This window comes from Gymnoscopelus braueri (assembly GCF_963280865.1).
Source record: "Gymnoscopelus braueri genome assembly, chromosome: 2".
Taxonomy (NCBI): domain Eukaryota; kingdom Metazoa; phylum Chordata; class Actinopteri; order Myctophiformes; family Myctophidae; genus Gymnoscopelus; species Gymnoscopelus braueri.
The window spans coordinates 7,038,646-7,063,795 of record NC_137604.1 but is presented as its reverse complement, the minus strand read 5'-3'; the positions used below and the strand labels follow the sequence as shown (position 1 = coordinate 7,063,795).

Genomic DNA, 25,150 nt, shown 5'->3' with positions numbered 1-25,150 from the left:
ACTTCAAAGACCAGAAGAGGCTGGTGGGTCAACGTTGACATTACAAGCAGTGAAAAGTGAAGATGATAATGAAAACACAGAGACAGAGCCTGTAGCCAGCACCTCAACTGAACACATGAAAACCCAAGCTGATTTAGAGGACTGTGGAACATCACAACCAACTAGTGATGACCAGCTCCTCTCTTCACACTGTTCTGAATCAGACACTGAAGACAGCGATGAGTGGGAGGAGACTAGGGGAGATCGGTCACCGTTAAACACCGTTAAATCACACAAGACACAAAATGTGGGAGGACAGCGCAAGCTGTCCCAGGGCCTGAAATCATCGAAACAAACTCACTCCATGAGGAGTTTCACAGGGAAGAAAAGTTTTAGTTGTACAGAATGTGGCAAAATGTTTAATAGAAAAGGAAATCTGAAGAGTCACACAATGATTCACACAGGCGAAAGGCCCCTTTCTTGTACAGTATGTGGTAAAGGCTTTGTTATCTCAAGTGATCTAAAAAAACACATGAGAACGCATACAGGTGAAAGGCCCTTTTCTTGTACAGTTTGTGGTAAAGGATGTAGTCAAAGTAGTGATCTAAAAATACATATGATGATTCACACAGGTGAAAAACCCTTTTCTTGTACAGTTTGTGGTAAAGGCTGTACTCGCAGGGGTGATCTAAAAACACACATGAGGATTCATACAGGCAAAAAGCCCTATACTTGTACAGTTTGTGGCAAAGGATGTAGTCAAAGTGGTGAGCTAAAATCACACATGAGAACTCATACAGGTGAAAAGCCCTAATCTTGTGTAGTTTGTGGTAAAGGCTTTACTGTAAGGGGTAATCTAAAAAGACACATGATTATGCATAAAGGCGAAAAGCCCTTTCCTTGTATAGTTTGTGATAAAGGCTATGCTTGTAAGGGTGAACTAAAAACACACATGATGACTCATACAGGTGGAAAAAAAGCCCTATCCTTGTAGAGTATGTGCTAAAACCTTTGTTAGCACAAGTGATCTAAAAACACACATGAGAACTCATACAGGTGAAAAGCCCTATGCGTGTGTAGTTTGTGGTAAAGGCTTTACTGAAATGGGTAATCTAAAAAGACACATGAGGACTCATTCAGGGGGAATGTCTTTAGTTTAAAACATGATCATTCAGTCTAATCCAGGATGACAATGACAAGGATACTAAAGCAGAGGAATAACAAAATCTGACAATACCAACATGACTGAATAAAATAAACATTAATAGTTTCTTATGATTTCTTGTTTTATCTTTTGCATGGATCTTATTTTCTATTCGACATGACTGAATACAATTCAATTATTTTTTTTACACTTAGTTTGATTACATGTTTATATTCTACAGAGTCTTGTGTCTTTATAGAGGTGTTTTTATAGACTCAAATCCCCTTGTATCCCTTGTGGAAAATTATTGTTTTTTTTTGTTTAATAAAGGTTTCACCACTACAGTTCCTGTGTGCTATATCATTCAAATATTCAACTTCGTGTTAATGCCCAGAATGACATGGATATCCACAGGTTCTGTAGAAATGTGTAGCAATTGTAGAAATAATAGATGTTAAATGGTTAATGATGTTTTTGTACGTCTGAGACGTCTGAGACGAAATGCTAGTGCGCCTGCTCTCTGGACCACATGCGGAAGGAGTTGGTACTGCTGCGTCCTTCATGCGCTGGGTGAGCAGCAACTTCATTGACATGAATAGGTGGGGGCGGGGCCGTCCCAGTCCTACTCTAGATATTTTACAACTCGGCGCGGTAGAGAAGTCACAGAGCGAAGGAGGAAACACATGTTGGTTTGAGTGAATGGAGCGGATCACAGAGGTGTCTGATATGGAAAAGTCGAAGCCAAGTCGAAAACCCGTGCGGGACACACGGGGACGGGCCAAAAAGAATGCTGTTGTGGATATAGATGCGTTGGAAGAGAGGCCCGTCGCTGACAAGACTGGTGGTGAGTAACGTGCTTCCTTTCAAAGTTCTCTGTGTGTGTGTGTGTGTGTGTGTGTGTGTGTGTGTGTGTGTGTGTGTGTGTGTGTGTGACACGATTCATTCAGTCTAGACGATAGATTCATTCAATAATTAATTTGACTTAATACTTTATATTATTAGGTGTGTCCATGGCCCCTACTATACTACTGGCAGACAAAAAAAACTGCTGATGAGTTGGAGATGTGTAAGCTGAAGGCAGGATGGCAACAGGAGAAGATTGATGAGCTGACCAAGGAGAGAGATTATCTGAAAGGACAGTTGGCAGCAGGTAAATCAGAAGACACCACACCAGTGGTGTAAAGTAACATGTACATTTACTCAAGTACCGTAGGGGACAACCGGGGCGAATGACGTAGGGGACAACCGGGGCGAATGACGCAGGGGGCGGCGGTTGCCGCACGGACCGTTTAGCCTGGTGCACAGGAAGTATGACGATTTCCGCTGGCGTCATCCTTTTCCAAGTCCAGCTAAACGGATTGTGACGAAAAATTGTGAAATTTCACGAAGAATTGGCTGAGATACACAAACATGCTTTCCCATACTGTAAGTAAATACTATCCTATGTGTGAGTTTTCCGTTTGCACGGCTGTATGTATTTTGTATCGACTGTTAATGGATTTTGTCTGTTAGGCTAATCTGTTTGCTAACTCTCCGTGAAGACAGAATTGAAAAATATGCATTAGCCTGTGTGCTAGCTAGCTAAACTTAGCGGCAGGGACCGGAGGGACGAAAGACGCATTAGGCATAATGATGCGTAAATGCATTTATGTATCGTTGTTTACAGGATAGACCTATGCCTAGGGTAAGAGTGAGGAAGACTACCAGAGGCATCTACCCACCCGATGCCTTTTCCCTTGCCTCTGAGGCAGTGTTGGGTGGCCTGTCTGTCCGTGGTGCAGCCAAGGTCCGCGGCGTTCCAGAAGCTACTCTGAGGCGGTTTATTCAGAGGAAGCGCATGGATCCTGGCCCACCACTACCAGGCTACAGGGCGCACAACAGAGTGTTCTCTGGACAGCATGAAGCTGCTCTCAGAGACTACCTGCTCAAGGCGGCTGATATTTATTATGGCCTCAGTCCTAGGGAGGTAAGATTAGATGTAAAAGTGCTGGTCATAATGCATTGGAACAGCTCAGTGGAACAACACAATAGGCTATCCTAGGCTTGGCTAAAGTGTGACCTGGTAGGCCTATGCTATAGCCTAATTGTGCTGTTCCACTAGGTTTAGCCTATCATGCATCATGACCAGCACTTAATAAAATACATTAGGCTATGCTTATAATTTATATTAGGTTAGGTCCATAAACTATGTCATAGGCTTAGTCGAGGTACCTTATGCACAATTATGAACAGTTTGAACAAGTGTTATAATAATAATAATAACTAGAAAATGTGCTCCTCGGAGCACAAGTCTCCGCCAGCAGACTATAGCAATTATATTATCATAGCAATAACTAATGAGATACAGTAGAGTAAAAGATATATACTGTAGTTAAATAAAAAGGTGTATGTTAAAGAAATATTTATATAAAAAAAAAATGATTTCTACTTTTTCTTCCAGAGATTGTAGCAATCTTTGCTGTGTCATATTGTAAGCATTCATGGCTAGTCTTCGTCTTTTGTCATTTAGCGATTTTTTGTCTCTGATTAATTTCATTCTTTCTTTATGATTCTTAGCTCTGTTTAATTGAAGCAATGCTCTGTTTACATTGAAGCAATCTATCATATGGGAGTCGTCATAATTGACTGGTTTGTTCAAATACTTGTCTGTCTTCTTCATCTTCATTGTCTTGAACAGTTTCAGCAGTTGATTGGTGTGTTTGATCAGCTTTGGCCTTCTGCGCCTTTGTTTGACCAATGTTAGGTGTTCTCAGAGGGACACACACACGCACGGACGGGTGATTTGGACTAGAAGATACTGTTCCAATCAAGACTGATTGATCCTGTCTTACCTCGCTTCAAAAACGTAAACGGTTTTTTGAAGTGACACACCTATTTATAGAATTGTATTTCGTCATGCATTCCTCTAGCCAATCAAAGGCATTGGTGTCAACATATTAATACGTATTAAGATTTCGGTCTTGTTGTGGGATCAATTCAACTCTAGTCCTCTTCTGTGTTACTGTTGTAGATGAGTATGCTTTCTTAGCTTTGGCCTTCTGCGCCTTTGCTTGACCAATGTCAGGTGTTCTCAAAGGGACACACACACGTGTCATCGGGCCAGGATCAATCAAGTCTGATTGATCCTGTTTTACCTCACCTCAAAAAGTAGGGGCTTTTTGAAGTGACACACCTATTTATAGAATTTTATTTCGTCACGCGTCCCTCTAGCCAATCAGAGGCATTGGTGTCAACAAATTGACACGTGTCACGTGGAGCTTGCCCAATGTTAGCTTGGCTAACAATGTTTGCTCACACAAAGCGAAAACATATTCTCCACCTTCGGCGGAGACAATAATAATAATAATAATAAACTTTATTTGTATAGCACCTTTCATGACATGAAATGCAGCTCAAAGTGCTTTACAGAGCAATAATACAATTACAGTTAGAACCAATTTAACAATAAAGCAAACAAAAATAAAATAAAATAAAATAAAAGCAAAGGCATAAAACAACATTAAAATAGGCAATACAGTGAGGAATTAAAAATCAACCAAAGAATCAGCTAAAAGCAAGAGTGAAGTAATAGGTCTTGAGCTGTGCTTTAAAGCTATCGACAGAGGCTGCCTGTCTTAAATATAATGGGAGTTTATTCCACACTGTCGGTCCGTAAAAGCAGAATGCTGCTTCACCGTATTTTTTATATGTCATTGTAGGCGCCTCGAGCAGGTCAGCACTTGAAGACCTGAGGGCCCGGTTTGGAACATATCTCTCTAGGCAGTCAGAGAGGTCGGAAGGTGCCAGACCATTTAGAGCTTTATAAACTATTAAAATAATTTTTAAATAAATCCTAAAAACAACCGGGAGCCAGTGTAGCGAAGCTGAACTGGAGTGATATGTTCTCTCATCCTAGTTTTAGTTAAAATTCTGGCTGCCGCATTTTGAACAAGTTGTAATCTGTCAGTTGTTTTCTTTGGCAGGCCAGAGTAGAGTGCGTTGCAGTAATCAAGCTGAGAGAAAACAAAAGCGTGGATCAGCGTTTTTGCATCGTCTAACGACAGATCTCTAATTCAGTCTCTAATTCGCGCAATATTTCTAAGATGAAAGAAAGCAATCTTGGTGACATGATTAATGTGTGTATTAAAATTCAATTCAGAATCGATAATAACCCCCAGGTTCTTTACTGTGGTGTTACTTTCTACAGCCAGGTTACCAAGTCTACTTGTTATTGATTCTCTCTGCTCACTGGAGCCAATTATGAGAACTTCTGTTTTATCCTCATTTAGCTTAAGAAAGTTCTCACTCATCTAGCATTTTATACTGGACAGACAGGTCAACAATGGGTCTAGAGCGCAGGGGTCGTCTGGAGCTACTGAAAGATACAGGCTTATAGGCTTAATGCTTTATGGTCTAAGTGAATTATAACACAACATAGCCAATATAATTGTTAAAATATGTTGGATATTAGGCTATAGCCTAGTTCATTAAAATGTGAATTAATTCACCCTTTGTTTTACTTGGTTTTATTCCAGTTTTGGCAACTTATACAAATAGGCTACATTGGCCTATTAGGAGTAGCCTAGGCCTAGGCTATTTTATTCTCCAACACTGGACTCTTTTAAGGCTGCCTTCAAAAGACACCTATTCACTCAGGCCTATGGCATTTAGTTGTTTTGTTTGGTTGTTTGTCTGTTGGTTTTGTAAAGCGTCTTGAAAGGCCAGGGCCGCTTCTCCCTACACGCACACTACGCAGGTTGCGTGGGTCCCCGCCTACCTGCCGATCAAAGGGGCCCCCTCTCCGCCCCCTCCCTTCAGCAGAAAATAACGTGCATTACTGGCTTGAATGAGACAGCTGCTGCAGGCTGTCTGATTGGCTGTCTGTCAGTGGCACGCTCTGGTGTGTGCTGTCTGCTCCGCCTCCCCTCCCCTCTCAGTGACAGTGAGAGTGTTTTGGTTTGATAGAGCGGTTAGCACGCGTTGGTTTAAACATAAAGAAAGCTCACTCACTAGACAAAATGAAATGCATATACCCCTCTGGATACGAGAAAAAGAAAAAGAGAAAACGTCAGACGGAGCTGAGACAACAGCAATCAGGTAATTAAATACAACTGTAACAGTTTACTTGTCTTGCAATTGCAATAATGTGGTTGTTGTTGTTGTTATGTGCTGCACTGTGAAGCCAGTGAGCCATGCTGTTGTTGCTGTGTTTGTAGCCAGCGTGCAATTGCCTTTGTCGGGTTAGAACAGTCTGTCAGCTATAGTCTGCTAAGTTGCAGTGGCAATGTGGTGGTTGTTGTTGTTGTTAAGTGTTGTACTGTGTGAGCCAGCAAGCCATGCTGCTTCTGCTCCTCCTGCTGTCGTTTGTTTTGTAATCTGATATCTCTCTCATATAACGTGGTGCCTCTGGGTCTGCCTCACTGAGGGTAAAAGCAGCAGCACTGTCTGTATACCTGCCATTTCATCTTCTAAGTTTTAGTTTGGCAAATATATCCTGAAATCATTTCATGATATATTTACCAAACTAAAACTTAGAAGATATTATCAGCAGGGAGGAAATTATATTTATAGTTGGGGTGGTGCATAGTAAAGTGAAGTGCAAGTGAACACAGAAAAGAAAAATACACAAAATAACAGAACAACTTTGACCAAAACATGACAATATCATAACCTTTTCTTTTCTTCTTTAACACTATCAGGCAGACCCATGCTAGGTTTAGTTGAAAGTTGAATGCACTGATGCAAAATGGAAAGTTATACAATGACATTGACTAAATAGCTATTGATGAAATATCAAAACATTTTGGGCATACTGGGAAATATATGGATGCACAACAGTATCTATATCTATCTATCTGTCTATCTGTCTATCTGTCTGTCTACAGTATCTATATCTATCTATCTGTCTATCTGTCTATCTGTCTGTCTGTCTGTCTGTCTGTCTGTCTGTCTGTCTGTCTGTCTGTCTGTCTGTCTGTCCGTCCATCTATTTGTCCATCTATCTGTCCATCTATTTGTCTGTCTGTCTGTCTGTCTGTCTGTCTGTCTGTCCGTCCATCTATTTGTCCATCTATCTGTCCATCTATTTGTCCATCTATCTGTCTGTCTGTCTGTCTATATATATATATGTCCATCTATCTGTCTGTCCATCTATCCATCTATCTATCTATCTTTTATTATTAGATCAGATATCACAGGAAATCTTGAACAGTTTGAACCTCTATTGAGTTCTGAAATTAAGATGAGCTCTCTAATTTTCTGCTTCTGGTGCTATGCTTAAGTTTCTGACTAAAGGAGCTACAACACAGCAAGTATCAGATACAAGCAGCTCAGAGTCAGATTTGAGTGATGTAGAGCCAGCTACTACAGCCACTACAAGTAAAACCAAAGTTCCACTGCCTGCATCTGATACAACCAGCTCAGGCCTGATTAGAACAGGAGATGTACAGGCAGCTGCAGCCAGTACCAGTACAACCCAAGGTGCACAGCCTGCTTCCAAAGCCACCTCTGACGCGACTAGCACAACAAGTGTAGTGGTAAGAGCAGCTGCAGCTGTTACTAGCAGCTCAGAACCAGATTCAAGTGATCAGACACTAGAGGTGCACAGCCTGCAGCCAGCATATATCCAGACCTGACTGTAACAGATGTGGTGGTACAAGCAGCTGCAGCTATTACAAGCAGCCCAGTGTCCGAAATGAGTGATGTAGCTGCAGCCACAGCCACTAGTGCAAGCACAGCCGGAGGTGCACAGCCTGCATCCAATGCAACCAACTCAGACCAGACAAGTGAAGCAACTGCAGCCATTACAATCAGCTCAGAGTCAGACGTGAGTGATGTAGAGGCAGATGTGAGTGATGTAGAGATTGCCACTTGTACTAGCACAATCAGAGGTGCACAGCCTACATCAGATCCAAGCAGACCAGTTATTGCTCCACCAACTGACCCAGCAGATTGGCCACCAGTCTTAACAGACTTAACGAGGACTGAGTTTGTGCGCAGAGGTCCATTCAATCCAGCACCAGATTTTTCTTACCCTAGAGACCAAAAGAAGCCATATAGAGCTTTCCATACAAGCTTGTTAAAGAGACAGCTGGTAAATGGGGAACAGGTGACCAGGAGCTGGCTTTCATACTCAGTCAAAAACAATGCTGCTTACTGTTTTTGCTGCAAGCTCTTTTCCACCAAAGACCACAGAATAATAAAGCAAGGTGTGAATGACTGGTCAAATATCAATTACTTTCTGCAAAGCCATGAGGGCAGTTCTGAGCACACAAGCAACATGATTAAGTGGAGAGAACTTGATCTACGCCTGCGTCAGGGACAGACACTTGACCATATTCAACTGACACTTTTGGAGGCGGAAAGAAAGAGATGGCGAGACGTCCTTGCACGACTCTTAAGTATTATTCAGTCTCTGGCTGAAAGGAACCTTGCATTCAGGGGTTCATCAAAAACACTTTACCAGCCAAATAATGGAAACTTCCTGAAAGAAGTTGAATTGATAGCAAAGTGGGACCCCGTTTTGCAAAACCATCTCAACAGAATTAAAGATGGAGATACACACACTCAGTACCTTGGGGAGGGGACACAGAATGAGCTGATAAAGATAGTTAGTGACAACATTCTGGAAACAATAGTGTCTCAAATACGAAAGTCCAAGTACTTCTCAATTATTTTGGACTGTACACCAGACATTAGTCACCAGGAGCAGATGTCCATTATTGTGAGATGTGTGGCTTTAGAGGGAGAGCCCGAGATTAAGGAGCACTTCCTCGGCTTTGTGACAGTAGTGGAGACAACAGGCCTGAATCTTTCCCAAGTCATCTTAAATAAACTAGATGAACTGAAGATCCCTTTTGAAGATTGCAGAGGGCAGTCATATGATAACGGAGCCAACATGAAGGGCAAGCACCAAGGTGTACAAGCCAGACTGCTCCAAATCAACCCTAGAGCAGTGTTTGTCCCATGTGGGGCACATACACTCAACCTTGTCATTGCAGATGCTGCAAAATACTCAAAAGAAGCAGTCGCGTTTTTTGGGTATGTGCAAAAGATATTCAACTTTTTTTCAGCTGGGACTCAAAGATGGAGTGTGTTGAAGAAACATGTGAAAATAACCGTGAAGTCTTGGAGTGACACAAGGTGGGAGAGCAGGATCAAGGCAGTGGAGGCAGTCAGGTTTCATGCTTCGGAGGTGCGGGAGGCATTACTGGAAGCCAGAGAGACCATCAATGATCCTGTGGCCAAGGTGGAGGCACAAGCACTCGCAGAGGAAGTTGGGTCCTACCGCTTTCTGATCTGCTGTCATGTATGGTTTGAAATACTGACAAAGACTCATAGGGTAAACAAGCAGCTCCAAAAAGCCTCCATGCAGCTGGATGTAGCAGTGAGTTCAATCATAAAAGCAAAGGCTTCCCTCACTGCATACCGGGAGACTGGATTCATTGATGCCCAGACAGCAGCCAAAGGCATTTGTGAAAAAAAATAACGTGGAGGCTGTTCTGAAAGAGAAGAGGCTGTGAACCACTAAGCGTCATTTCAGCTATGAGGCCCCTGATGAACCAATAGCTAATGCTCTGAAAAGCCTTGAAGTCAACTTCTTCAACGAGGTGGTCAACACTGCTGTGACCTCCATGCATGAGCGGTTTGATACACTCAACAAGGTGAAAGATAAATATGGAGTGCTGCTGAACTTCAGCTCTGCCTCTGAGATGTCAAGTAAAGTATTAAAGGCCCACTGCATGGAAGTTGAAAAGACTCTAAGCTTCACAGATGACCATGATGTCACTCTGTCTGACATCAGAGGAAGAGAACTGGCACAAGAGATAGAGGACTTACCTGATTTGCCATCAAAACAAATGACTTACTTTGAGCTGCTTTCATTTCTCAGTGAGAAAAAACTGGATGAAATCTACCCTAACCTTTGGATAGCCCTACGGATTGCTGTCACCTTACCAGTTACTGTTGCGTCGGCAGAGAGAAGCTTTTCCAAATTAAAGCTTATAAAAACATACCTGAGGTCTACCATGTCACAGGAACGTTTGAGTGGTCTGGCCATCATGAGCATCAATCATGACGTGGGAAAGAGCCTGTCCTGCGATGATATGATAGATGATTTCGCCTCCAGAAAGAGCAGAAGAGGACGATTTTGAGGCAAGTTTTTGACTCAAACATTCAAATGTTTTTAATTTGTATTGCATAAGTATGCATTTGTGTAAATTGGACTGCTTAACTAACTGTGACATAATTTCTTCCAGGGCCAGGCAGTACAGATAGACGGGACGGCTGTCCATGCTGCTGATCATGCAGGAATTCCCTGGGCTCTATGTAGACCAAACTAAAGTTTACTGTAGCTATTCACACAGTTGTGTGTGCACTTTATTATTTTACTACTGTTTTGAGACAGTCACCTGAAGTTATAGCCTATAGGCTTATGTTTACATTGTATAGCAGAATAAGCTAATTGCACAACTCGACAACTGTATTATTATTATTATTATTTTTATTATTATTTATTATGGACTGAATCCCCGTTGTCAGCAAGTATGTGGGAGCAGCAGCACTAAACAAACACCGGTGCCAGTCTCACCTCTGTCCTGTACTGCCATCTAGTGGTACAAATGACTACCTCATTATGGCTCAAATAAAAGGAAATAAAACATTATTTCCAATATAGTTTTCGTTTTATATTCCATGTGTGTTTTAGTAAATAAAAGGTGATATAACTTATACCACCTTTAATTTACTAAAACAAAAAACATAGAATGATTGTTCAGTAACAATGGTCTCCCCATCTCTTGGGGGGTGGGTACTAGCAATGATTACAATCAGAATATAGAGCTTAATACTTTGTTACTACTGCAGTGTGCAACCATATTGTAGCTTATAGGATTAGGCATAGGCACATATCCAAAGCTATGTAATGATGGTCACTTGATTTCAGGCAGCAGAGCCAAGGCAGCGAAGGTGCAGTGTTGTATTTTTCTACATTTCATTCTATTTTCCATTTCTTATATTCAATAAATAATGTTTGTTTAGACCTCATTCTGTTCTGTATGTCTAATTACTTTTTTCATGATTCTCAAGATTGATGCTCATGATGGCCAGACCACTCACACGTTCCTGTGACATGGTAGACCTGTAAACTATAGGATTATAGAATACATGTCTAATACAAGAATACATGTCTTGTACAAGAATACAAGAAACAATTGTCACCCTAAAACCGAAATAAAGTAACAAAAAAAGTAACTTTATCTGCGGGAAACCCGGAAAAAAATCGCGCGCGCGCGAAGGACACATGCACGCGCGCTGCGCGAGCGTGCATGTGTCCCGTATCATGCTTAGGGCCCCTGTGGAGTCTAAAGCGGCACTGTGAAAGGCACTATATCAATGCAAGCTATTATTATTATTATTATTATTATTATTATTATTATTATTATTATTATTATTATTAGCCTATTAGGCTATTATTATAATAGGCTAATGTGTGTAAAAATAAAGATAGGCTACATGGATTTGTGACTATCACTGAAATTGAACCAACTTCTAATACTTCACTTTTGATGCCATCAGGTTCGTAGGCTTGCCTTTCAGCTGGCCAGTGTAATGGATAAATTAGAATGCCAATCTGTTCTTCTATCATTTCTGTACTATCTAACTGTATTTGAAGTAAGGAGGTTTAAACTCACAGCAGGGGTCTTTAGTCAACCACTCTACACATGAATGTGCTAAATGTAACTCACCTACAGCTGTAAATGGAACAGCTGATCTGAATCCTTCATGCTACTCTCACTGTGTCAGCTATGTGTATTTGTGTAGCTATGGTTGTGTCTCTCTTATCTTTAGTACATACCTTATATGGCTATTTAGAATTGCATCTGTGGTAAATGGTCTACTATAAGAACTGTGTGAGATGGGTGTTTGAGAGGCTTGTGCCCCGAGGGGCTGCAGGAGGGGCTACTGGAGCAGGCCTGGAGGCCTGCTTCTCATGATCTGCATGCTGTTGCTCTCTGCCTGAATCTTCCTAATAAATGATCTAAAACTTCACCTGAATGGAATATAATATTTCTATTACACCAGGGAGTATGGTTGTACGTTCCCAGAGGTCTGGGCTGTGAGAGAGATTGCCGGGAAGGACTGGATGACTGGCTTCCTGGAGCGCAACCTCACCCTGTCCATCAGACGTCCTCAGCCCACCAGCCTCTCCCGAGCGACCAGCTTCAACCCAGTCAACGTGGGGAAGTTCTTTGACAACCTGTCCAAGGTGTGCCCCCTCTGTTAAGTCTTTTAAAACCAGGCTTAACACCCTTTTATAGCTATTCACAAGCCTTTGAATCCCCTTGATGAACTTGCACTTTAAGGATGATAATGTTTTTTATTTTCCATTCCTTTTCCCCCTACTGCCTTAAGTAGCCTATATCTGTGTTGTGTGTTTATTTTTTATTATTATTATTAGGCATAGGCCTACTGACTGTTTCGTAACGTATTTTGACCTGTGAAGCACTTTGGTAGGGCCTGCAATACAAGTTGTTTTAAATGTGCTTTACAAATACATTTGATTTGATTTGTTTTGAAGGTCCTCGACCTGAACATGTTCCAAGCCAAAGACATCTGGAACGTTGACGAGACCAGCACCGTCACTGTTCAGGTATTTAGCCTACTTCAGTTTATTTCCATCCTCAACATTATAACAAAATATTTCACATTGTAATTTAACAAAACATTTCACACTGCAGCCTAATACAACATTTCTTTCTGGTTGATGAAAGGTACCGAACAGGGTAATTGCCAGCAGGGGAAGGAAGCAGGTTGGGGTCATGACCTCTACGGAGAGGGGGACCCTGGTCACAATGGCCTTTGCGGTCAGTGCCCAGGACAACAGCATCCCACCTCATTTTGTCTTCCCCCGGAAGAATTTCAAGGACCACTTTGTGCGGGACGGGCCCACAGGCTGCATCGGGTCGTGCAGTGGATCTGGGTGGATGCAGGAGAAGGACTTTCTGATTTACCTGAAGCACTTTGTGCTCCACACAAGAGCAATCAGGGAATCGAAAGTCCTTCTCCTGCTGGATAATCATGTCTCTCATCTGTCATTGGAGGGCATTGATTATTATAGGGAAAATGGAGTGCTGCTGCTGTCCTCCCCCCCCCCCCACTGCTCCCACAAGCTGCAGCCCTTAGATCGCAGCGTGTACGGCCCATTGAAGTTCATAAACACAGCAATGGACCAATGGATGAACAGGAATCCGGGCAAGACTATGTCCATCTACGATTTGCCAGGTAGGCCTATGATTTGTAATGTAGTTGAGAGCTACCTTGGTACAGTTGTCTGACTTTACTGATATGAGTAGCCTATGGTCTGAAATACAAAACCAACAGGTTCACTATCACAAAGCAACATTGTACAAAACTATAACAAATTAACTCAAAGTATAGCTACAATGACACAAAACCGAATTAACTCAAAACCCACAACATAAAGCACTTACATTTTCATATGGAATACATATCAAACCAGGCTAAATCATTTCTCTTTTTCTGTTTGTATGTTTGTTTGTTGTCCCAGGGATTGTAAGAACAGCGTTGCCATCTGCGGCAACGCCATCCAACATCATGGCCGGCTTCAGATGCACGGGGATTTGGCCGTTCAATCGCAACATCTTTGGTGACACAGATTTCGCACCGGCGTACGTGACCGACAGGTCAGCACCACCTGCTCCGGACTCCCCTCTGACTCCTCTCCACGCTGTGACCAGTATCCACGCCGCCACTCCTCTCCACGCTTTGACTCCTCCGACTCCTCTCCACGGTGTGACCCCTCTCCACGCAGTGACCCTCTGACTCCTCTCCACGCTGTGACCCGTATCCATGCCGCCACTTCTCTCCACGCTCTCACTCCTCTGGCTCCTTTCCACGCTCTGACTCCTCTCCACACTGCCACTCCTGTCCACACTGTCCATGTTGAACTCTGCGCTCCACAGGTGGTCATCAGCACTGCTGAGTGCTGCTGAGGCCTGTGAGCAGCTGGCTGAGGCCTGTGACTGCCACAGCTCAACGCAACATTGGGTCTTGCACCAGTTTCAGTCCGGAGTTGATCCGACCATTACCCAAGGCTGGACCTAGGACGACACAGACACGGGGAAGAAAAAGGACCACCGCCATTCTAACAGACACCCCTGTGAAAGCAGCATTGGAAGAGGAAAAGCGTGTCTTGATGGCAAAAAGAAAACTGGACCTTCCCAAGGCCACCCCCAAGGCTGCTTCTAAGGCTGTCCCCAAAGCTTCCTCCAAGGCTGCCCCCAAGGCTGCTTCCAAGGCTGTCCCCAAAGCTTCCTCCAAGGCCACCCCCAATGCTGCTTCCAAGGCTGTCCCCAAAGCTTCCTCCAAGGCTGCCCCCAACCAGTCTGCTGTGCCTTCTAGGGTGAGCAAAAGGTCTGTGCCTTCTAAGGCGGGCAAAAGGTCTGCTGTGCCTTCTACGGTAGCCAAAAAGTCTGCCACGCCGTCCAATAAATATGACGCTGATGCAGCATGCGCTTTCTGCGGTGAAAAGGACTTCCTGAGTTGGCCAGAGGAGACTTGGGTAAAGTGCACTGTCTGTGGAGAGTGGGCACATGAAGCCTGCACAGATCAAGAGCATCTTTATGTCTGCCACAAATGTGAGGAGTTTGATTAAGCTGCTAACCACTTTTTCCATGTGTTTCCTTTTATTTCTGCTTTTTTTCTGCTATTTTCAAACGATTTTTATAGTACTGTAAGTATCAATACTGCAATGTAGAAGTACTTTGTTACAAGTAGAACTGCAATGTAGAAGTACTTTGTTACAAGTTAACTGTCAAGCTAAATGAATGCATACAAAACAAGCTTACAAATGTTCCATGTGTTTTGAAACTTCATGTTTGAATTGTTATCTGTTTTTCTGTTTTAACAGCTCTTTAAAAAGATGACACATCATCCACCTCCACCCTGGACACAACATCCACCCGGGCAACCCGTGTGTCTTCACATTCCTCTTCTGACAGCTCAATGGAATCCTCCTCTGACTCCTCCTCTGACATGTCCTCGTCAGAGGACAAGAAGAAGAAGAAGAAGAAGAATGTGAGAAGTCAAAGAAAACAAACCCAAAGACACGTCTGAGAGGTAAAACAAATGACTCACAAGCCTATTACATTGTGTTTGTGTGTGTGTGTGTCTAAACCTTAATGTGGAGAAAACTAATTCTATGTTCTTTCAATTGCAGCCCAAACTCCGGACCAGGTGGTGGCCCGGTACAAAAAAATCCTTAAGCTGTTCAACAAAGCAGGGACCATGTCTGCTGCATTCAAGAGTGTCGTTGTGGACCGCAACACAGTGGTGGCCAATGCTCCAATCGCGGAGCTGTTCATTGCTGCGCCTAGTATAAGGAACTGGTTCTTCTAAACCACAACGTTCGACGGGGGAAACTCTCTGTGTTTGCTATAGAATGTGCCATTCCAATTCAGCAGGACCCAGATATACAGGACACAGTCAAAGCCTATAAGGCTGCTGGAAAGCTGCTGCCCCTCTCAAGAAAGTGAGCTTTTGTGCTGGGGTAGGAGAGTAGGAGAGGTGACCTAGGTATCTAGGAAGTTTTTCACAGTTCACACCTGCTCTGCAGTAGTTTAGATATATGTAAAATACTTATTGGCTGAGTTTTGACCCTGACAAATTTTATATAGTTTTATAAAGATGTTATAAAAGATTTTATTTGCATTTGGCACTGTGATCCACTTTATTCAGCCATGTTTACAAGATTGAAAATTGTTTATTGTTTATTTTCATACAGTACAAGACTTTTTATTATTTTTTTCAGCCATGTGTAGGCCTACATGTGAATAGTATTGCAGATTGTTTGTTATTTTTTTTCATACAGTACATTTTTTATTTTATTATTACTCTGCAAGGGCCATGTTCTGTCAATCTAGGTGTCGTTTGCTGCAATACATATTAAAATGTTCTATATCACTGCTTCTATCTCATTTATAAATGCTTTATAAGGCATAGCTAGTCATCACTTTAGATGGGCTCACACTATATCATTTATAAATGCTTTATGAGGCATATATAGTCATCACTTTAGATGGGCTCAAGCAAAATACTTAACTAACAAGTAGTAACTACCTTAATAAATCATTCATTGAGTATGAATAAGTGTTTATAAAACATGTATTAACACACTCACTAACCATGTACAAATGTCCACATAAATATACATGTGTCGTGACCCCCTGAGGGTCATGACCCTCTCCTTCCTCGGGTGAGGGTCAAGAGATGGGACGTAGTGGTTTCCCTCCTTTGGTTACGTATTCAATTCTCACGAATCGGAACGCATTGCCACGTGTGAGCTGAGCTAGGTGAGGTTTCTTCTGAGACTACACTCTTCACTCACGGTTGGTATGCAAATGAGCTTCCAGTTTCCTCCAATCAGAAGCAGTGCAAAGTTGACATACAGAGATGTCAACTTTGCGAATTGAAACCCTGCTAATTGAAAGATTGACTAGCCATTAGTTGAATTGGCAAACGTTGAGCCACCTGCCAGTCCCAAAATAGACCAGGTGAACCACATTTTGAAATTATTCATCACCAGCTTGACCAGAGGACACCAAGGTAAGAGACTCTTATTGTATTTATTGTATTGTTATTACTGCATTGTTATGTTGTGTTATGCCATGCCATGCCATGTTATCTGCCATTTTCCTTTGTTTTGCCATCTTTTCCAGAAAATAGTAGCAGACCCAGTTCGATTGCTCTGCTGGTAAGATGACTCTTTTTTTATTCATTGTCTCACTCTGCTGTTGAGCGGTGTATGGAACGCAGATGAGACGTATTGATAATGATATAGTTAATCATTTAAGAATAATATTTTTTTATATTTTGGAATGATTAACTATTGTGTTATCATTGTCATTTTGATGGCGTTGGAAGTTATTGTCCAAAGTCGATCGGATGAGATTTACAATTGCGATAATGATGCTATGGTTAACGATCAAAAGTATCTTCCTTATTACGTTGCTATGACTATTGCATTGGAAATTATCATTGCTGTGTTATGCTGTGGCTGGTAATGTTATACCATGTTATGTATTGTTCTTTCTTTGTGATCCTTTTCCAGACACAAATAATACACACAACATAGCATTACAGAGTGTATGGCAGAATCATCTTACAAATTGGACCTAAGCGAAGTGCCCAGCGACCATGAAGATCCAAACACCATAAACCTCGGTCCGCTTTTCAGGCCCTCTGCACGCAGTACCCCCATTCGGCCAGGCCATAACCCTGCAATCCCACAGGTGAGAATGCTATCAGACTATATAATACTTTAAAAGTATTTCAATTCATACATATGGTCCTTTGTCGGACCCGTTCATGTCTGGTTATGTCCATCTGTGTTTGTTGGGTTTACTGTTTGACTTAAGATTGCTCGTTTATGGGATGTCGGACTCGGACACTGCCTTACCCCCTTAAATGCGGGTCCCATAAGAAGCCCATACATGGGTCCTCACAGACTGACCCCCATAAGACGAGCACCAACCCACGCAATCCCACAAGTGAGAATGCTCTCAGACTATATAATACTTAAAAAGTATCTCCCTCAATACATATGGTCCTTTGTCGGACCCGTTCATGTCTGATTATGTCAATCTGTGTTTTGGGGGTTTACTGTTTGTCTTTAGATTGTTAATTTATTTGCTATACAGTGCTACTGTACCAAGGCCCTCATTGGAAACAAGTCCGCAAGGACTTTTATGAACGGACCTGTTAGACAAAGTATTTTAAATGTAACTGTGCTGTTTTACATTTTTTGCCTAATAAAATATTCTATAAAAAAAAAAAAAAAAAAAAAAAAACAGTGCTACTGTAACGCCACAATTTTCTTTTGGGGATTAATCAAGTATATCTCATCTGATCTCAGGTGCAGGAGGCGGATGACCAACCAAAGGCGGACAACCAACCAGATCTGGCTATGCCAAAGGAGGTGGTGCTTCCAGCAGACAAAAAGTTAGATACACCAAAGTCTGTTGAATACCGTCCAACAGCTCCCCAGGATAGATGCTGTTCTAATCAGTCACTCTCATTACGACCACCTGGATGCAGGATCAGTCGCCAGTCTGAACTCTCGCTTTGGAGGGGAGCTACGCTGGTTCGTACCCCTGGGGCTGAAGGCTTGGTTGGTGAAGGCAGGCTGTGAGGACGTCGTTGAACTTGATTGGTGGGAGGAGAACTCTGTACCGGGTCATGATGATATCACGTTTGTCTGCACTCCTTCTCAGCATTGGAGCCAACGCACCGCACTGGACAGCAATACGTCTCTGTGGGGAAGCTGGTCAGTGTTGGGTCCAGTTCACCGGTTCTTCTTCGCTGGTGATACTGGTTACTGTTCCTCCTTCCTGGAGATCGGACAACGCTTTGGACCCTTCAACTTCGCCGCCATCCCTATAGGAGCTTACCTGCCCAGGGACTTATTGCGTGCACAGCATGTGGATCCAGAAGAAGCCGTTCAGATCCACATAGATGTTCAGGCTGAACACTCGGTGGCCATTCACTGGGGAACATTCATCCTTTCAAACGAGTACTACTTGGATCCTCCTGTCCATCTCAAGGAAGCGTTGGAGAAGAATAACTTACCTCCTGACAGCTTCTTCACATTGAACCACGGAGAGACACTCAGGTGCAGGATGCAACCTAGCAAACATAACTGGTTGTGAAGGAAGAGGTTGTGCTTCCACCACCACCTACAGTACAGAGCTGGAAGCCGAGCAGCCGGGAACTGGCTGTGCCAAAAGAGCACGCAATCCCAGAGGTGAGGGTGGTAGCAGTTTTACTATCAGTTTACTATTTGTCTTTAGATTGTTTATTTATACTGGGATGCTATTTGGGACAACGTAGCTGGTGCTTCAAAAAATCCGAATCATCAGTATATACATCTTAAGTTCTGTCACAGAGCATATGTAACTCCCAGAATCAGGCACCGAATGGGACTGGCAACTGACCCGTATTGCACATTCTGTGCCCCGGGAACCTTGGGCACTTTTGTTCACATGGTATGGGAATGTCCGGGGATTATGGAGTTTTGGGGAAATGTGTTGGGGACTTTAACAGACTTAATGAGAGTACAACTGCCAATGGATCCATTTGTACATCTTTTGAATGATGACTCTAAACTGTTTCTTACTGTAAAGTCACGCAAAATCTGGCTGGCAGGACTTACAGCAGCCAAAAAGATTATAGTCCAACGCTGGAAACCTCCACATGACTTATCCAAAACACACTGGCTAAGGAGCTTTTTGGACATTGCCTACCTAGAACTGTCATCGGCCAGGATTAATCATGCCAAACAGGGCACAATCTCTCTATGGACAAATCTGATATCTGATCTGAAAGATCTACTGACTCGATGATGCTGTGGTTGTGTTGTGTGACTATGTGGAAGGAGGGCGGGGTGGGAAGGGATGGGGGGAAGGGAGAAGGGTGGGGGATATTGATGTTGTTTATGATTATTGTTTAATTGAAATGCATATTTGTATGTAATTTGGAAAAATCAATAAAAATTGAATAACAAAAAAATAGATTGTTTATTTATTTGTTACACTATGCTACTGTAACGCCACAATTTCCCTTTGGGGATTAATGAAGTATATCTCATCTCAGGGGCCGCAGCAGGCGGCGGGTGCCGCCGACCGGGAGGAGCTGGATGCGCCCAAGGAGGTGATGCCGGATTTGGAGTCAGATGAGGACGAGAGACCCGCCCAGTCCAAGAGCCGGGCGCTTCCCGCAAACACAAGCATGAGGTGGACCACGCAGGAGGTGTCGTTGATTCCCCTTTGAATACAATTGTTGATAAAGAAGTTTGAATTCAAGATTTATTTTGGCCGGATCGTTTACCATCGCTCCTTCTTTATTTTGGATTGATGTGATATCTGCTTTCTGTTCATTATATTGAATTGTCCTAGTCAACGCAAAGCTTGGATTATTTCTATTCAAATACTCAGTTTGCCTCGCTCTGTGAACTAGGAACTCTGCTTTTTGTGCCATTAGAGCATTTAATTCGGACTTCACTTCCAAAGCTCCCTTTCTCTTTCTTGATCGTAGTTCTTTTGTTGTTCTGCAGTTAACAATGAGTGTCTACTTTACAATCTGGATATTTCTTGATGATGGGCTTTGTTACGTGCTGAAGCAAATGATATTGTATTATTGCGGATAAACCCTTTAGTTGCATCCCATAGAAATCTTACATCTGTAACGCTATTTTTATTTATATTAATGAAAGGGCTAAATTGGTCACAGAATGATGGATCCTGCAGTAATGTTAAATTAAATGTCCATCTAGTAGCACGTTTTGGACAATTTTCAATTATGAATACATAAGGGTAAAAAACTGACAGAAGGAGACTCGCTCACTGCATGGAGGTTAAGGAAAACTCCTTAGACAAGACTTCAAGAAAAAATGTTTTTCTTTATTTTGAGATGCCCATAATGTGCTCGGTGCTCAGTGGATTAAAAAGCAAACGTTTCGGTCCTCCCAGGACCTTCCTCAGTGCTATAATGGTGGGACACAGACAAATACACTGCTTTTATAGGGTGCTTGATCACCTCAGCTCAGGTGCTGAGGATCACTACTCAAGGTCATTACCATGGTTACCATAGGGCGTGGACAGATCAATTGCAGACAGCAAAACCAGGATTACACATTTGTGTTACATTTGAATCATGAAGTTCACTTATACAAACAGTTTATGCATCCAGTCCAGTCATGTCAGCATTCTCTTGATACACATTTTTGAAAGACATTTGTTAAAACATTTGAGTAACATTTAAGGATTTTTTTGAAATACATTATACAAATTAGTACAAAATAAGATAAATGCAGGGTTCCTATAGGTAGCATTGGAGGGAAAGGTCTTCATTCATGCCCCCCGGGTTAACAGATTGCAAGTGAAAAATCCATCTGGATTCAGTTTGTAAGAGTTTGATGTCTAAATCACCACCTCTTCTGGATTTTTTTAACTTGTTCTATCACTGTGAATGACAGATCTGCTACAGAGTGACCGGCTTCCATAAAGTGTCTGGCAATAGGAGATTTAATATCCTTGCGTCTGATGGCACTCATGTGTTCTATAATGCGTGTGCGGACTGGTCTGGATGTTTTGCCTACATACTGGAGATTACATTTACAGGAAATCTAGACTACATTGGAAGAACTACAGTTGACAAACAAAATGTCTGATGGTGTATTGTTTGTTAGTGACTGCACTTTTATTTACAAAAAGTGCAGAGTATTTACATGCTACACAGTGTAGACAAGGGTAGAAGCCGGTGACTCCATCAAGCCGCCCCGTGTGTTGCTGGGGGGTTATGTAGCAGTCTGCTTTCACCATATAGTCCCTGATGCTTTGAGATCTATAGTGGGAGAAGAGAGGAGGGTCAGTGAACAGTTTGGCCCCTTCAGGATCAGCTGACAAAACATGCCAGTGTTTCTCTATGATACTACGTACATCGTTACTCAATGGATTGTAAGTGGTGATGCAGGCACATGAATGTTTCTTTTTGGTCTGCACAACCTGGTTCTGGTTGTTTAATTTAGTTAAGGCAGATTCAAGCTTTTGAGGGTAACCTCTCTCAATAAAGTGTGTGTACATGATATCTCTTTCTTTCTCAAAATCTGTAGGACTTCTGCAAATTTGTTTTAGTCTAAGGAATTGAGAATATGGTAAGCCTTTTTTCAAAGCAGTGGGGTGTGCACTAGTGGCATGTAACAGGCTGTTTTTGTCTGTAGGTTTGGTGTACAGAGTAGTGGACAATTTACCTTCCTGTAAAAGTACCCGGGTGTCTAGAAAAGGAATTTCACTTTTGCTGAACTCCATGTTGAATTTGAGGGTAGGGGTCAGATTGTTTAGGTAAGACACACATTTGTGTAACTCCTCCTCATTGTTTTGTTTTTTTAAATTATGAATACACACAGATTGGCATGGTGATCTGATAAAGACATGTTGATAATGTCCGTCTTTTTAACACAGGGAAAAATATTAGCAGGTATTAGTATATAGTCTATTCTTGAAAATGTTCTATGTCTATTTGAAAAGAAGGTGTATTGTTTTACACTTGGGTTATAATTTCGCAGAACAGTTTGTGTTTTGTAATGAAATCATCCAGTCTAACCAATAATATATTTTCTAATATTTTTGAGAGTTGTGGTAGCAGGGAAATGGTAAATGGGAAATGGGTCACTTGTACATAGTGGTATTTTTTCTGTATTATCTGTATTTTCATGTTGATTTTTGAACTGTTTGGTTGCTACTATATATGTCTATGAAATTAATTCAAGGACCCCAACGGAAACAAGTCCGCAAGGACTTTTTTGGCCGGACCTTTTAGACAAAAGCATTATAAATGTAACTGTGTTGTTTTACATTATTTTGCCTAATAAAAATGTCAATCAATCAATCAAAAAAGTCTGTAGTTTGTTAATTGCTGTTTATTTCCAGATTTGAAAATTGGAATTATCTTTGCTACTTTCATTGCATTTGGAAAGGTGCCAGTGTTTATTGATAAGTTACAAACATAAGTGAAAGGTTTGACTATGCTATCTATCATTTTTTTGACCAGTGACATGCTGATGTCGTTACAGTCGGTCAATTTTGTCACCATTTCCATGACTTCCTGCTCCTCCACATCTTTCAAGTATATTGATCTTGGGTTACTATAGCCAAGGTCTAGATGTCGTCCACTGTTATCGGGTTGAGTTGTGATTTTGTTCGCGAGTGTTGTACCTATGTTAACAAAAAAGTCATTGAAACCATTAACAATGTCTGGCATGTTGTCTATTGTTTTTTCCTGGTCGATGAATTGCTTTTGGAAGCTTGGTTGAGATGTGCCTTTTCTTATAATCCCATTTAATCCCATTATGTTCCATAGTCCTTTTGTGTTGTTCTACACCCAGGAAGATGTTCTTGGAGGAGTCGAAGGCGCCGCCGTAAATGCGTGCGGCGTAGGGCGAGCTCCTCTGGCAGATGATGCGGCAGGCGAAGCGCGAGATGGTGTCCTTAACCGACATGGGCACTGTGTCCGTCACCACAAAGTCAATGGGACTCTCCATGGAACGCCCAATCTGTTATAGACAAACACACAAGGGGTTTCACATTACTCACAGCTCGTTTACATACACCTAACAAGACACTGAACCCCCCTTATCCCCCAATCAGGAGAGAAAACCCCACAAAGACCATCAGCTTCAATTTTAATGTTCTAGTTCCAATTGTGTCTGCTCCTTCTTTGGTGAAAATGTTTTTTTCTGTTTACTAAAAAGCTGGAAGTCGAGGAGAGCCCTCTTATTGATCAAACCCTCTATAACTATCAGAATAACTAACGTAGTATACTTTAAGTTCAAATGTATTGGTACATTTATTGGTTATATTATCAATACAATGTTAGTGTTTTGGCAATTACTTGGGGCCCATTGGCAAAACATAATATGCATTATGGATCCTATCATCCTACAAACCTGAAACATGTCCGTAGATTTGTCAGGAGCGTATTCCACCACGACCGTGGTGACTTGGTTGACGTAGACTGAGCAGAACTGGTCCTGGTCCTTGCTGATAGCCTATGGAACACAGAAAAGTTCACTGTTAGAAACCTCCAATTCTGGATAAAGCATTCTACCTCAGTACTTGAGTCAAAGCATAGATACTCACCGGCCGTTTGGTGGCCGGTAAATGGCGAGGCAGTTTTCCCGAATTTCCCAGTGGCCAGCACGTCCCTGAGTGGTTAATGAGTCAAAAGATACTGGGGATTTAGCAGTGGATTGCAGACAGTTACGGAAAGTAACCGCATACACAAGTTCTGGTAAAATTTGGAAAAGTTTACTTAAATGGAGTGTTTGCATTTTTGATACTATTTTAATAATCAAATTTGTAATCTGAAATAATGAAAATTATTCAAAAATAGCGATCTACAAGCTTGTGAGCTTTTTGAATTTAATGAAGTTTAAAACAGGGCTTAATGATCAATAATTATTGTCCAATGACATTATGAGATGTCCATTCTGCATTTTGATACTAAGTATTATTTTGACGTTTAAAGGGCAAGACCACTTTGGTAGAGGTTTGGGTTGTGTCGTTACCTTGCCATGATGTAACTCCAAAGGTGGACAAGAAATCAAAAATAATTTCTCCAGTGATTAGAAATTGATAATTCAAAATATGCTCCTCATTGACTTAAATTGTACGCTGAAACAGCTCTCAAAGTCACTCTTATAGCACATAAACAAACGCAAATAAAGTTCATTCAGACAAAATAGAACATCACCAAACCCAGTACATTTTTTTTTTTAATGTCAACTTCATGTTGATTTTGCCATTTTTATTTGGAAGAAAACCCGGACTGGATCTGTGGATCCGGATCCGGATCTTCAAATAGTAAAATCAACGGGAAAAAACAGTACTGGGTTTGGTGATGTTCTATAATGTCTGAATCAGCTTTGTTTGTGTTCGTTTAAGTGCTAAAAGTGTGACTCTGAGAGCTGTTTCAGCGTACAATGTAAGTCAATGAGGAGCATATTTTGAAATATCAATTTCTAATCACTGGAGCAATTTTTTTAAAATGTCTTGTCCACCTTTGGAGTTACATCATGGCAAGGTAAATACACAACCCAAACCTTACCAAAGTGGTCTTGCCCTTTAAGTAAGATTTTGACTGCAGGACCTTTACTTGTAACAAAGTATTTTGTACAATTTGGTATTGTTACTTTTAGTCCCACATCTGATTGTACCTGTGGACAGCCCCCGTGTACAGTGCTTGGTTTCACACCGTTGGCCTTGGGTCTTTGACACAAAGCGAAGGGGCTTTTCGTCCTGGCCTCGTCCCCGTTGGGCAGGAAACCATTGTACCTGTGAAGAGAAGATGATGGGAACACTGTGGTTAATAAAGCAAGCTTCCCACAAGCTTCATTTATGTTCAGATCTTTAAAACCATGAGTAACGAGTGGACAGTGCAGTAATATTTATTTTTCTATTATTTTTATAGAAATAC

At 41.9% G+C, this 25,150-nt stretch overlaps 1 protein-coding gene and 1 long non-coding RNA gene across 2 annotated transcripts; both read left to right on the top strand.

Moving 5' to 3' along the window:
• The first annotated feature begins 1,825 nt into the window (after positions 1-1,825).
• Positions 1,826-15,178, top strand: LOC308100373. The gene is made up of 3 exons (XR_013934433.1): positions 1,826-1,967; positions 2,126-2,273; positions 15,033-15,178. It is a non-coding gene; the product is annotated as an uncharacterized lncRNA (long non-coding RNA).
• A 231-nt stretch (positions 15,179-15,409) lies between these two features.
• LOC308093723 (N-acyl-phosphatidylethanolamine-hydrolyzing phospholipase D-like) lies at positions 15,410-19,948 on the top strand (the record flags this gene model as incomplete). Its single annotated transcript, XM_080440052.1, has 5 exons — positions 15,410-15,497; positions 17,358-17,412; positions 18,138-18,791; positions 19,505-19,562; positions 19,772-19,948. 5 exons carry the CDS (start codon positions 15,410-15,412, stop codon positions 19,946-19,948), a joined length of 1,032 nt encoding a protein of 343 aa, XP_080296178.1.
• Positions 19,949-25,150: the final 5,202 nt, after the last annotated feature.